The sequence below is a fragment of the Ascaphus truei genome, chromosome 1, assembly GCF_040206685.1.
Source record: "Ascaphus truei isolate aAscTru1 chromosome 1, aAscTru1.hap1, whole genome shotgun sequence".
Lineage (NCBI taxonomy): Eukaryota > Metazoa > Chordata > Amphibia > Anura > Ascaphidae > Ascaphus > Ascaphus truei.
This window is the reverse complement of record NC_134483.1, coordinates 82,026,092-82,041,118: the sequence shown is the minus strand read 5'-3', so window position 1 is coordinate 82,041,118 and position 15,027 is coordinate 82,026,092. Positions and strand designations below refer to the sequence as shown.

Below are 15,027 nucleotides of genomic sequence, written 5' to 3'. Positions count from 1 at the left end.
AACAACATTCCATCTGCAGCACATGTAATTGGATACATAAATCCATACAGTTTTATAACCATTGTTTAGCATGGGAATACATCAAAATTACACCCCCCCCCCCTTTAAAGACTACATAAATGCATATGCTTACTAGAAAATATATACAGTATAATAGTAAAGGTTTGTTTAACATTGGTTATCAGATCATTAGAAATAGTGTTTGTTAATCATTACATAAGGGAAAGCAAAATGTCAGATGAATCGTATATGGCAGAAGGTTAGTGGCAGAGGTGACATTATTACTGGCGTGTCAAAAATGAATTGTAGATCAATATTTCAACAACATAGCTGCAAATATTTACTTTTTCAGGGATTCCATGTTTTTACAGCTTTGGCCAGGTTGCCATTTTTAATTTGCTGATGCAGCTTGGGGGCACCTGATGTTTTCATGAAAAACGATAAAGGAGAAATTAAGCTAGAACTTTCCAATATAACTGGAAATCAATATGGCCTCTTGTAGTGTCATAAATCAGGGAATCGTATCTATGTTGCTACTTGACCTCCTCATTGATTGAGATTCCTATGCAATATCTATTCAACTAGGGGATCCAGTTCAGCTCAAGAGGAGCACCCAAACAAATATACAGCAACAGCTGTGTTATCCAGTATTTTACCAACCGGCACTTTTTAGTATCCAGAATTTCTGATATATCCCTATACAAAGCTACAATGTAGTAACCGGAATCCATGCCAAAGCTACCCGGCACCTCCAGATCACTGAGTATTTCCGAGTGCTGTCGGATGTTTTCAACAGTATTACAGTAGTATAAACACTTGATTGGTGGGCACCTATATACACTTTTGTATGTTATAATGTATTGTAATTTGTACTTAAAAGTATGGTATGGCATAGCGCTTAACTAACCATAACTTTTGCATATGTGGCAACTCTCAGGTCTGGCACATGCTGAATAACAAAGCTTTTACTGTACTTCTAAAAACACAACGTAGATGTATACAAAAATGTGTGCATATGTATTAAATCCAAAACACTAAAAGATATAATACATAAAGTATATGTAATTTGAGATTTCTATCCCACAGCAGCTGTGTGTGTAAGGTACATAAACACTAATTATCTTCAGAAAATGTTAATATTGAACTTTGCATATGTGTTTGGAGCTTAGCTGCCAATATCTGCTCTATGAATAAAACATCAATATGAATTCAATGTCAAACTTCACCAGAGAAAATGTACAGCAAAGCTACTCACAAGCTTCCCCGTCTTGGAAGGCTCAGTTCCTTCTGAAAGAGAACAAAGTACATCCTGTTAGAAAAACAATATTTGTTTGCACAGTCAAAAAGCTAATTACATTGATATCGTTTGACAAGCTACATTCTAAAAATATATATAACCCTTCACTTTTTCATCTCTTGATGGTTCCTGCTGATTTAACATAGGGCATAAAACAAAATCTACCAGATTAAATTTATTATCGAGAGACAAAAGTCTAATGTAAAAAGAAACTGTACATTTCTAAGTGCATTCTAAGGCCGTGCGTATAGTGCCCGTGACGGCGCCGCCGCCCAAAAACAAATACATTGCCGCCGTCGCGAACTTTGGAAGCTGGCAATATTTGATTTTTCAAGGGCTGTCACCTCATGTGACAGCCCCTGAACCAATCAAATGCCAGTACGCCTGCGCCGCCAAGCGAAATATAACTTTCACTAGCGGCTGACGTCACCCGTCCCGGGCACTATACGCGCGGCCTAAGCTGTATACATGGGATTGCACACTGGGGATAAAAAAAAAAAATTTAGACCTTATAATGGACCTACAATTTTTTTCCAAAGATGTAACAGTGGGTACAAAATTTAAAAAAAACCATCAGATCCTTTCCTCATGTTGACTGTACACATTAGTACCGTACACTGTGATATCAAGGGGTAGATCAAGAATTAACACTTACAAATAAGGAAAAACAAGATGTTTGTGTTGGTAAAAGTGACAGATGTGACTCGCCAAAGACTGAAATGTTCAATATGGCAGCAAAAAGCTCTGTCAAGATGTCAGCAATAAGGCTAAGGATGTCTGCAACCGATGTTGCTTAACGTCGCTGATCGTACGAGGACCGATGTGTTCAACATGGTGTGGCCGATGCCAATAAAAGCATTAATGAAGCTAACCGCACCCAATGTTGCTTAACTTCGGTGATCGGAGAAGAACCAGTGTGTTCAACATGGTATGGCAGTTGGCAACAAAAGTATTAATATTTTGTAATATAAAGGAAAGAATTGGGTAATGATTATAAGATCGCATGCGGCTGTATGAAAAAACTGTCAAATTAGGTAGATACTTATAATACTTATATTATCATCATACTGATCACTACAGCAAAGCGGGGATACTAATGAGTGATGATACTTCTGATCAATTTGCATTCCCGGAAAATTCTTAAACAGTCTGCCTCCTCATGAACTGAAACTTAAAGTAGGAGCTGTTATCATGCTCCTTAGAAACATATTGCCATTGAGAGGACTGTGTAATGCTACAAGACTTACTGTTACTCTAACACAAACACATGTAACAGGGTGTATGAATTTTCTGCCTGTGTTTCCCCTCCCTGTTATGCAAGTCCTGGTAGCTGCAGGCTGTAAGAGGTTAATTCTGTGGGCTGTGATCCCCCCTTCATGCTCCTCTCTGATGGACACAAGAAAGGTGATGACTCATGGCCTGTGTAAGCCTATCAGGGATAGGTATAGACCATGAGCCCGCCCCTTCTGCTTCCTGATGAAGGGCAGTGCCAAATTTACTCAGCCCTGCTCTGGATGAGGAACAGAGCAGTAGGGCTATGAGCCTCTCTCACCGCAGGATGAGCGTGCCCACCTCCAGCCCATGGGGCTGGGGGAACATCAGATCATACCAACAAATGCCCTGTAATATTTGGTGCAAGCATCATCCAGAGGCCTGGAGCCTCTGAGACCCTGCACAACTGTATGAAGAAGATCTGCAGTGATTGCCAATAAAGACCCTTGTTCATCATACTCCTAAGTGTCAGTCCCTGGGCAGGAGAGAAGAAGCATGCAATAGTGGGGGCTGATCTCCGAACACCCTAGAGCCCACTACTGTTGGAGGCGCTAAGCACCCTGAGAAGAAGCTCAGAGAATGAACCTAAGCCTGTCCTGATCTCCCTCCATCGCAGATCAAACTCAGCTCTCCTGACCCTAACAGGTACTCGCACCACACACAAGGTAGCAGAAGCTGTGTATCCCCCACTGGGGGTGGGGGCGAAAGGGGGAGGAAGAGGGGGGCAACAGTGCTACACACACAATCGAAGCAAAAGTGATTGGTGCAGTAAATACAGACAATATTTATTCCAAGAATCACACTCATTCCATCAGACACAAATTCCATTCAGTTTAAAAACGAAAACAATTTCCCACGCCATTGTCTTTTTCAATGACAATCAATACGTAACTAGGCTAAATGATTGATAAATATGCCTTTACTTACCTAAGCCTGTTTTTAGTCATGGACAATTATATGTTGCTCTATCAAGAGTCAGATCATTTGATTAACTTAGTGTAGTGTTGTAAAAGAACCCAGAAATTGACAACAGTGTCTTCAGAGAAATCTTTGATTAAAAAATAGAAGTTACAAAAATGAATGTGTGAATGTTTAAGTAATAACTTTTAAGATCTGCTAGATCGGCGTATGTTACGTCTGGTACAGCTAGTATTTATTGTTTCTCTCAAGAGAACTTGGACAACAAATTGTAAGTTTTTGTAGATGACACAATAACCCTTAACTAAACCATTCATTTGTCTAACATTTCATGCTGGAGATCAATGATTTGAGTGTATTTCTGGCTTTTTTAGGAGACAGAGAAGTTGATAAATATTTTAGCATTTTGGTTGAAAACCATCAAATACACGTCAGCATCCAATTAACACTTTCACTCTCACTCTTGTATGAAAATATTTTCTGATTCTATTTAAAATTTTGACTTCTGACATTAGTAAATGAAAATACTATATCAAATTTGGTGGACAGTCAGGGTTACAATGAACCCGTCTGCTCAGGTTGTTGAAACTACTTCAAACCCTGCATATACTCATTCTAAAAAATGTTTCATCTAATTTTCAAATGAAAGTTTATATTAAGATACAAAAGACTCTGCAGGGCTGCATATTTATTTCTTGCAATAAGTCTTTTCTTGCAGCACAATTACAAGAGTCAGGACATTCAAATATTTAGTACAAAACAAGAGACACTTTTCTCTCCACAACATGAATTTCACAAGGGAAAAGGCTGCAGTTTATAAAAGGAGTTTCTAAGGTTTGGGTCTGGTTTCAAAAAACCCACAAATTAATTTGACCTTCTTAATGAGAGACTATCCACACAACTAAGAACATTTTATATACAGTGCCTGTATAATTTTCTACATTCCCTTTCCCCAAAGTACTGCTCCTGCAAAGGATTTGCCCCCTTTATCACAGATATAATTTGCCATTTGCCCTGTGGCGCATTTTAAGATTCTAAGGTAGATATGGAAAAAAGCAGAGCACTACGAAACAAAGTTAGTTTTAGAAAAACCGGAGAGATGCGTTCCTATAGGATATAAAAAATAAATACATTTAATGGATCACAATATAAAACGGAGGCAGACCACCTACGCGTTTCACGCCACATTGTTTTATCAAGGTACAAAAAAAACCTACATACCGGAGTGTATTTAAATGCGCCACCGCCGCCCCCAGCACCAATCCACTCCTAGCCGGGGGAAACTCCTTATGATGCGGGGCGTGTGACATCAGCACACCCGAGCATAAAGATTGAATATATAAACCTTATTATACCACAATACCCACCAGCAAAACAAAACACAAACATTTTCATTTTTTTCCAAAACTAACTTTGTTTGGTAGTGCTCTGCTTTTTTCCATATTTACATCCAGTCCTACACGTCAAACGGATTGCACACACAGTACCCAAGGACCGAAGAGAATTAAGTTTTGTAGTGCTCAAGGGTACTTCACGTTATAATTATTAGGTTTCAACAACAATTTGTCCGTCACTCCTTTTGTGAGCACTGCACATTTTTTGGATTAGGATTATGCTTAGATGCTTATTTATTTATAAAATGGTTTTACCAGGAAGTAATACATTGAGAGTTAACTCTCGTTTTCAAGTATGTCCTGGGCATAGAGTTATGATAACAATACATGGTTACAAATACATAGTTACATTAAGTGAACAGGGTATACATTATATACAAGACATTGCATGCCCAGTAAGAGATAATATATATTATAGGCGTATGTAACGGTTACAGACCAGATTAAAATATGAGACAGCCTTAGTTTTGAAAGAATTTAGACTGGTGGTAGCTTTGAGTCTCTCAGGTAGATGGTTCCAGTTGTGAGGTGCTCAGTAAGAGAAGGAGGTGCGGCCGGATACTTTGTTAAACCATGGGACTGTGAACAATCATTTGGAGTCAGATCTCAGTTGATAGGTGCTGCATGTGGTAGGGGTGAGGAGCTTGTTCAGATAGGTGGGTAGCTTGCCCAGAAAGTATTTGAATGCAAGACAGGAAAGATGAACTTTGCGCCTAGACTCCAGTGATGACCAATATAGCTCTTTGAGCATTTCACAGTAATTTGTGTTTGTAGTTGCATTGGAGGACAAAGCGGCATTTTGAATTGTAGAGGGTGTCTAGTTTGCCAAAGTGAGTTTGGGGTGCTGTAACATATACTGTACTATGTCCCCAAAGTCTATTATTGGTATTAGCATCTGCTATGCGATGCACTTTCTGACCAGCAGAATTAGGGAGGATTTGTTCCTATAAAGTACACCTAGTTTGGCATAGGTTTGGATGTCAGGGTATCAATGTGCAACCCAAATGTTAAATGGAAGCCAAACCATTTGCCCAGATATTTAAAACTAATAATAGGGGCTAGGGTGGTATTAGAGCTGGTTCTGATCTGAAGCTCCATGATTGGTAGCTTTAGAAATTTAGTCTTTGTCCCAAATACCATTGTTACAGTATTGTACGTGTCTAAAAACAGTTTGTTGTTTTGGGAAATCCAATTTTCAAGTCTCCAAAAATCAGATTGAAGTACGTATTCAAGATCAGAGAGGGTATGGCTGTGTGCATATAGGATTGTGTCATCCACATACATGTGTATTGAAGCTCCCTTACAAGCTGTAGGAAGATCATTGATTAAGACAGAGAAGAGTAGAGACCCCAGAACAGAGACTTGCGGGACACCACAGGTGATATCCATGGGGTTGGATTTAGTGCCCGAGATAAACACATGTTGGGATCTACATGATAGGTAGGAATGAGACCAGTTTAAAGCATGTTTCCCTATTCCAGAGCATTAGAACTTGTTTAGCAAGATATCATGATCAACAGTATCAAAAGCCTTTGCAAAATCTAGAAATATTACACCAGTAAGTTGTCCCAGTTCCATTCCACACAATCTCACTGTAAACTTTTAGGAGGGTAGTTACCGTGGAGTGTTTAGGGCAAAAGCCAGATTGGAATTGGCTACGGAAATTTGTCTTGCTATAGTAATCGCTTAATTGGGATCTAACCATTTATTCAATTTTTGCCTTCACTGCGCTAGTATTTTGTGTTGAAGAATCAATTAAACAGGGGTCAGCCACCATTCTAATGTAATCATGCTATCCCCAAATAAATAGTAACTACATTCAATTAATTCAAGGGAAGAACAATGTATACAATGTATGTAATAGGATGTCTCTACAATGTTATCTATCATCTAAATTACATTGAGGGCAAATTAATTTTTAGATCAATTAAATCTGTACTTTTATTTGCTGTGCTTTGAGTTTAAGTTGTTGGTAATACAAGTAAACAATGCCCACAAGATGTCATGACAATGTGCAGTTAGTAGTAACATGTGAAACCTTTTTTCCATACATGAGTTAAAGGTCTTAATTAATAAGGCAAGGAATGTCCGATGGTGAAAAACTCCACTCACCTTATTGAATAAGGCCTGGATCCATTCAATTGATTCAAGTTAATGGCAATTAACGCCATATGGGGGGGAGATACTACACATTGTGATTTAGTAGATCATAGCCTAAGCATTTTATGTAGCCCTAGAAAAAAAAAAGTATCTTGTTTTGTGCTTAATATTAAGCACAACGATGCGTGCAGAATCAATATAAGAAAATGCATACCAAAGTCACAGAGGAGATTTAGATTAAAAAGTTTTTCAAAGTTCAGTAGTTTACATAATTTCTGTAAAATAGAAGTCTAAATCGTTACCCATCAGAAAATTGTCTTCAAAGTCACCATTATTGCCACTGAAGCATTTAATAAAAAAATGTAAAAAAAAAAAAAAAAATCAAGAAACTAAATCCATCACTATTGGTTTACGTAGTTACTCAGAGACTTTGCTCATTATCAAATATGATATATAATATAATGGCAGCCTAATGCATTTTTTGTGCCTAATCTAGTGATCGTTGTCTATTTGCATCAAATATCAATATAACCAGACTTTAGCTGGAACAGATAATTTCTGCGGAATGGAAAACTGACATTGTATCCTGTGATCTCAAATCATTGAAAGCTTCTGCTACTTCTCAGCCAGAGCCAAGAGTCATTATTATAGATTCTAGGGTCTTTGAGATGTAGAGTCTGAGGTTCAGTGTGTTCTGGAACACATTTTTAAGAAACCAATTGTGAATCAGAAACATCAGAGCAATGGCTAAATGAAGTCTTTGGTAATTGGTCTATTACCCAAGTATTTAGCACCCCTTAACTCCAAGCTGTCATAAAAAGCAGATACAAACTCCCTGGCCAGGAAAATAACTTAAGGACATGCATTTTTTAGATCATTTCTTTATTCACACAAGGAAACAGCTTAATCCTTTTACTGCCGTATGGACCGGCAACCAAATGCAAACCAATGAGCTGCAGCCTCACCAAGCATTATGCTTAAAAAGAAGAGGAGCACATGCTATCCGAAAAAAAACCTTTTTTCCCCCACGTGAGAAGCTGGGGGTCTCCGGAGCTGCACCCCTTTAATTTCAGGCCCCACTTCTTCCCGAGATACATACCTCTCTCTGTAGGGTGTGTCGTAGCAGCTCCACAAGTTTAAAGCTCCTGGTCACGCGGGCCAATAGGAAGCCCGTGTGACGAGGGATCTTTGGAGCCGCCATTTCAATAGCCCCACATTACCCAACCGGAGCTGCTACTGGCTTCTCAGGATGCAGCTTTGGAGACCCCCTGCTTCAAACCTATAACTATAAAAAAAAAAATAACAAAAAAGGAAAGCAGGAAAAAATATATTTTGTACTCTTCTTCACATGCCCAGAAACTTCTGATTATTATGAGGGAGAGACATGACCAGAGGGCTAATTGGCCTTCAGGTTATGTAGGGGTGATAAAAAAGGTTAGGTGGTGGGATTCAGGGTATTTATGGAGGAAGGGAGAGCAAGGGTACCTGCAGCACTGGTGGAAATCGGAGGGCGAAGGAGGAGGTGGAGATGGACTGAGTGCTGAAGTGGCTGAGGGAGCAGGTGCGGCAACGAAGCACAGATTGGCTACGTGCGTGCATTCACATGGCTGGGGCTTAAAGCACCATGGTAAAATAAGACGTTGATAGACGCAAGGCCTGAAACGCAGAAGTGTCCAAAATGGCCGGAGCATGCTCACAGCCCAAGGAAATGGGGGGCAGGAGCAGAGAAGGAAAATACTGTGGCCTGAAAGCATGGAAGAAAAAAGGCTGCAAGATATTTAAGAGCAGCAGAAAGATCACTGCTAGTGCCAGAGGGTACTTGAAGCCAGGTAGGGACAAGTAAAAGTATGACTAAGAGTGAGGTGCTCCAGCACCCCTACTAGGTTTTCCACTGAGGTAGAAGAGCAAAGAAGGCAGTTGGGAAGAGGCGTTTTCCTATGAGGGGCGAGGGATGCCATTTCAAGTAAGAGAGGCAGGCCCAGAAAAACAAACTTAATGAGGGTCAAACTAGAGGATTAAAGGATATGCAGTATGTTCCCAAAAGATTGGTGTTATGATGCTTATTGGTGAGGGAGGTTTGAGGCTTCTATGGTTATGATCTCTGCTCAATTCAATGCTTAAATAATGAGCACTACAAAAGCCGATCAAAGAAAGTAGTTTACCATTTCAGAACATAGAAGACTATCAACTAGCAGGGAAAACTTGTCTGAGAATGCCCAACCTGCAAAACAAAATTGCCTAGTTATGTTTTAATTTCTGCTTTGTTTAACAGGCTTGAGAAAACATTTATTCTGAAACGCACCAAATGACAAATTTGGGTCTCTTTTTAATATTGGTCTGTTTATTCATTCACACAAGGGTAATGTAAATATAATTTCTATATTGTTCAAGTTCTCACAGTGTATGTGAACAATTCTATATAAAGACAAGGCAAATAGATAGCAAATTAAGGGAATAAGCTATAGCAGGGGAGCGCCAATTTTATGGAGCTGTGCCCCCTTGACTGCTGCCCCTTACCTTGTTTGCGGGCGTCAAATGACGACCCGTTCCCATGGCGACGAGCATGTGACGTCATGTAACAATACACTGCGGCGTCATTTGACGCTGCGTTGTCACGACACTGCAGCGTCATTTGATGCTGCGTTGCCATGGCAACGCATCACAGTAACTTTTCTGAATCCCGGTAAGTGAGTTACAGAGGCCTCACGTGATCCCCTGGCATATTAATTTAAATGCCTCGGGGAAGAGTGCGGGGCCTATGCAACCACCGCGCCCCATAAAAAAATCCCACGCCCCCCACTTTGCACACCCCTGCGCTATGGTACCCCGCTTTCAGTTTAGGCCCTAAACTTTTTTGATTAGTTGGGTAATTCTATATTTGATGCAAAATGACTGAATACTTTGGTGGGGAAAACACGCAATTTAGTAAACGTGGTCTGTTTTACCGACAAATTACAGTAAGGATTCTCAACGTTTTTTCATCCAACTGAAAATAGTTACTAATTACCTTCTGCGAAATTTTAAATAAGATAGATAACTACTGATCTAATATGTGTTAATGATTGGCAACCGGTGGCAAGTGGGCTGTGGAATGGGACATTTAGTCATGGCTGTCCAACCACGACCAACTCCCCATCAGCGTTTAGATGCAGTCGGACCCCCTGAGGCAGCCGCTCCACTGCTTCGACAAGAAGGTAGGTTTTACGGTAGGGGGTTAGTTTTAGGGTAGGGGGTTAACTGTAGGGGTTTTAGTGGTTTCGGTAAGGGTGTATGGTAAGGGGTTAAGGTTTTTAGGGTTACTAGTAGGAGTTTTAGGGTAATCACTTCCTTCGGTGGCGAGGCAGGCAACGGTGTGACCTGGCGGTGGGGTGAGTAGCGGCCAAGAGCTTCATGTCATTTGATCGCGGCACAATGCGATCAAATGTCATAGATCATGGTGCTTCACCTGTGGCCAACAATTGCTGCCCTCTCTCGCTGGTGCTGAGAAAGAGGGATGTTGCTGTGGCTGATCCGATCTTCTCCTGGCTCCCTCCAGTCAGCTGTTTAAAGACCATACACCAAAATACTGCGCCGCTCCTCTCCTGTGCCAACCACTAGTTCAGAATATGAGGGAGTGGGGCAGTATTCACCAGAAAGCCGGCATTAAGAAGCTGACCACTTTGGTTTAAGAGTTCTGCTTGTCTAAATTAAACCTCTTTTACCACTTGTGTATCTTTCCATGGTCCCAATTTACCCATGTCCTTCTGCAGACTTGGTTTAATGAATAAGAAAGATGTAGATTTTATAGTCTATTCTCATCTCAATAATAAACAAGGTAAACAGCAGTGGCTCCATTAGCAAACCACTACCAAAACCCCCAGAAACTCCACATTAGCAAATTCTGAATCTGTTCCGTTAAAGGTGACTTTAACAATTCCTAAACCAGGTGCAAACATTTGAATTCTGGCCAATTTCCTTAATTATGTATAGCAACAACTACATGGAAAGCCTTTTCAAAACCCGCTGCTTTGCTTTTGTCTAAATACCTTCTTACATCCTCAAAGATGCTAATAAGGTCATTTTGTCATGACCTCTCTTTCATGAAGCCATGTTTATCATGACTAAAATGTCTAGTGCAGAATAATCTCTTAACATACATTCAGCTTCCTCTCCATTTATGGAAAGTTTACAGGTCTGTTAGTCACTGCGCAAAGCTCCATAATCAAGGCGATTTGCTTTATATTTACACATTTACACATTCGAATGCTTTATATTTACACTTTTTTTATAAAGCGCCACTTCCGCAGCTCTTCCACTGAGCCAAATGTCAGTTCATTTTTACGATATCTTCTAGCACAGGGGTGACCAACTCTAGTCCTCAAGGACCAACTCAAGTCCTCAAGGGCCACCATGAGGTCAGGTTTTCAGGATATCCTTGCTTCAAGTGTGCCGTATTCAACTGAGCCACCTGGGCTAAAGCAGGGATATCCTGAAAACCTGACCTGTTGGTGGCCCTTGAGGACTGGAGTTGGCCACCCCAGTTCTAGCGGGTCTACTTTAGTACAGTATATACGGGGAAAGAGAGTTAGCTTAATCATTCAAATACTGTCTCCTTATCATTAATAGTTGGTTTGCCAATCTCAATCTGAAATGGAACTACAGTATATTCTACTTGGTAATCCGGTTGCGACTAATAAAATTGAATATATATGTTTTAGGATTTTTGGGCTTTCAATTTCTTCACTCAATTTTTGCTATTGTGATGAACCTTTCGCAACCTCCGTTGCATTTCTTGTAATTCTAAACACCTCTGAAAGCTTTCCTACTCCTTTCAATTTGCCCCCTGCTTGTTTCGTTCGCCACCTTGGATTCAATTTGTCCCTTTTATATTACCCTAGTATTCAAAATAAATATTGATTTAAAGACCATTTATTTGCAGTATTCTATCCCAGTTTATTCTTCAAATATCCTGCACCCCTGTCTGAAATTAAATTTTAGACAGGGGAGCTGGACATCTACTGTAAGCACTGGGAAAAATATCTGGGGTCTTTTCTAAGCAACACAAATTACTCTATAGTAATACATATCCAACTAGATTATTGATAGGAACAGTTGTTTTCCAGACAGACTCTATTTACTATTTAATTTATGACGACAACGCAGGACAGTTAATTTGGACAGCAACTGCGGCTATTAATAAGTGAAAATTAAATAGCCATTAGAGGCACAATTATATTGCTAAGGCAAATTTGGCTACCAGAAGTCCCATCATTTCGAAGCACTTCAATGTGTACATTTTGTTTTACACAGCAATATTACAGAGTATGCATCAAACTCTGCTGGATTCAAAAGTGGGGCAAAAAGTTAGCACCATATTTATCGGAGTAAAAAACCTAATTGCATTGTGTGGGATTTTTTGTCCCCTCTAGTTTTTGTTTGGAAACAGTTTATGCTAAAGTTAATGGAAGCCTCCCTGCCCGGCTCCTAGGGATTTTACATTAATGTCTTATCTTGGATTTCACAGATGTGATAACCTTATCAGGGGGCCGGATTCGTGCAGCTGGGCGATGATATACCAATGATGGGAACTATATTAATTCAACATTAGCTTTATCGATGACATATAAACTGGGAACTTAGTATAGACATAACTGCACTTTTACTGATGCTGTCTGAACCTATGTTCCTAGCTGCCCCTCTCTCGACCTGCTAGGGAGGTGCTGAGGCTTGACACCATTGGCTACCTACGGAAGCTTCTACTTATGTAGAACTAAATTCCACCTGGGACCCTGTTGAGCCTGGTGCCAATCTCCCTCTGCTGGGAATAGGGGTCCCTTTCTCGGGCACCGAATGCCACCTGGTAAGGTAAGCTATGAACCCTCCGATAGGGCTGGTCCGACTATGCATCGGAGTATGGTCTGTTGAGTCCAGAGTACCCTTTAGACTGCCTCTTCAAGAACCCCCATAGGTGAAGGGAACAATCTATGTGGGATGCTACTAAACTATGGTACTGTCCCCCTCTATAAAACAATAACAGGAGATCCTTACCGTATACTAATCATATGAACGAATTTATACTAGTCACAGTGAGATTCCACACTAGTTCACCTCCTCCTGGGATCTGGATATATGTCTCGTGACGTCACTGTCTCCAGGCAGAAGTGGGCAGGGCTCAACACCTGCTGAGTCACCACAGCACCATGTGATGGGAAAGGAGTGTTACTCTGTGTGGGCTCACACAGTTAACACCCTTAAGGCAATGGAAATCCCAAAGGACATTAAGTCCAAAAGTATTATCAGAAATTCAACAAGTGGGTTATCTGCATGGTTTTTGGACGAGGCAGAGTAAATGTCTCCACTCCCACATCATGGGGCATGCTGGTAAATAAAATACCAACATCCACGGTCTCAAAGGAAGATTAGTAATTAAATGAATACTCAAACACTTTCATAAAATGATTCATATCTTTGATGCATGACTATTTTATATACCGACTGTTGCAGAAAAGTATCCCTAAAAATGTTAACAGAAGTTGACATTAGGAGTCACCTATCGTGCCAGAGCATGTGATTTTATTTTATTTTTTAACACCGTGCTATGTTACATTGGGACATCATATTAAATGATACCCTGGTGGCCATGTGACACTGTCCCAACATCCTGGACGTTTTGCTGAGAGATCTCTATTGGAACAGAAAAAGATAATCTGTTCTTTGATTCGCGACTTCTGGAAGCAGATTGGGGCCATGTGATTGCTACACTTGTTACACTGTGTCCTGGAAGTATTTTCTAGGACACAAAAGTATTAAGTAGAGTTGCCATTACTAGCATGTAGTTCTGAATCACAGGTGTACAACCACTCCCTGGAAATTATTATTAACACCGATGGGTACGTACATTCTTTTTTTTCTCTCTCACATCCTTGAATAATAAAGCAACATAAATTGAAGTTTGAAGGATTGGTAATTTTTTCTAGGATCAAGTAGACTCACACTCATGATTACCACAGTACATTGATGCACAATGTAGAAAGAAAGTAATAAGACCAACGTAGAGAACAAATGTAGCTCTTACAGTAGTGTATACCATTACACAATATACAACATAGAATGAGCTGGAGCCCTACAACTAGAACACCAAAAGCAGTCACAAACATGTAATCAGGCAGGCAACATCTTGAGTGTCCTAATGATGTTCAGTGGACATCAGGAGAGCCGGCATGCTGATGGCCGTTGTGGCATCCAGTGAATGTCATTACTCTTTTTCTTGTTTACTGTGGGAGCTTCCATTCATAGCTCAATAGAAGTGATGAACGTGATCTCAACTGAAGAGAAGGACCTTCCTTATACGTGCACACCACTGCGGTGACTTCTCAACCCCATGATAGCTTCTAAAATGATAACATGGGCGCAACGTACTATTAGGGCAGTGGCACTGTGGTGCTGCGGACCTTCTATCACTGAAAGGGTTAAGGCAGCAAAACATTACTTCTTGGGCCCATTTAAAAGATCCAATAATTAATACATGTATGCGCATACACACGGATGTAAATACATAGAATTGTTTTCTTATGCAACATTTAAGTTTTCAAAACTCTTCTATAACAATGCAATCTGTGAAATAGGAGAAGATCTAGTTAATAAGAAAAATGTTCTTCCATGTGGATATTCCTTGACTGATACTGTACTATAGCTCTAATATTCACCCTCCGTCACACCACTGAGTACCACAGCCAAATAAAAAGGTCAGAGAAATCTGATGATCCTGTCATATGTGGGAAGAAATAACTGAAAGTCATTTGACTTGGGGCAACTTACTATATCCTTGGGCACCACCAATAATTAAACTGCTACACTGCTCGTACAATATAAAATAATAGCGTAGTGGGTAGTTTCATCGTGTATTATTCCAGACATTATTGCAATGTTTCTTCTCCAAGGCATTTATTGAGAATAAAGTGCACCTAGTCTCTTGCTGATAGACGTTTATTAAACCCTTCAGTGCCAGAGGGGATATAAATGCATTGCAAAGCAGCTCTCTGTTGGCCTCTGACACTAAAGGTGGAA

The 15,027-nt window shown here is 40.2% G+C and overlaps 1 protein-coding gene across 6 annotated transcripts in view; it reads right to left on the bottom strand.

The window, feature by feature from the left end:
• The window catches only part of MAST4 (microtubule associated serine/threonine kinase family member 4), a 607,818-nt gene that overhangs the window by 289,299 nt on the left and 303,492 nt on the right, over positions 1-15,027 (bottom strand). For all 6 annotated transcript variants that reach the window (XM_075590393.1, XM_075590412.1, XM_075590402.1 and 3 more), the window contains one exon: positions 1,256-1,287. In XM_075590393.1, coding sequence (XP_075446508.1) covers positions 1,256-1,287 — 32 coding nt within the window. The remainder of the gene's footprint in view (positions 1-1,255; positions 1,288-15,027) is intronic.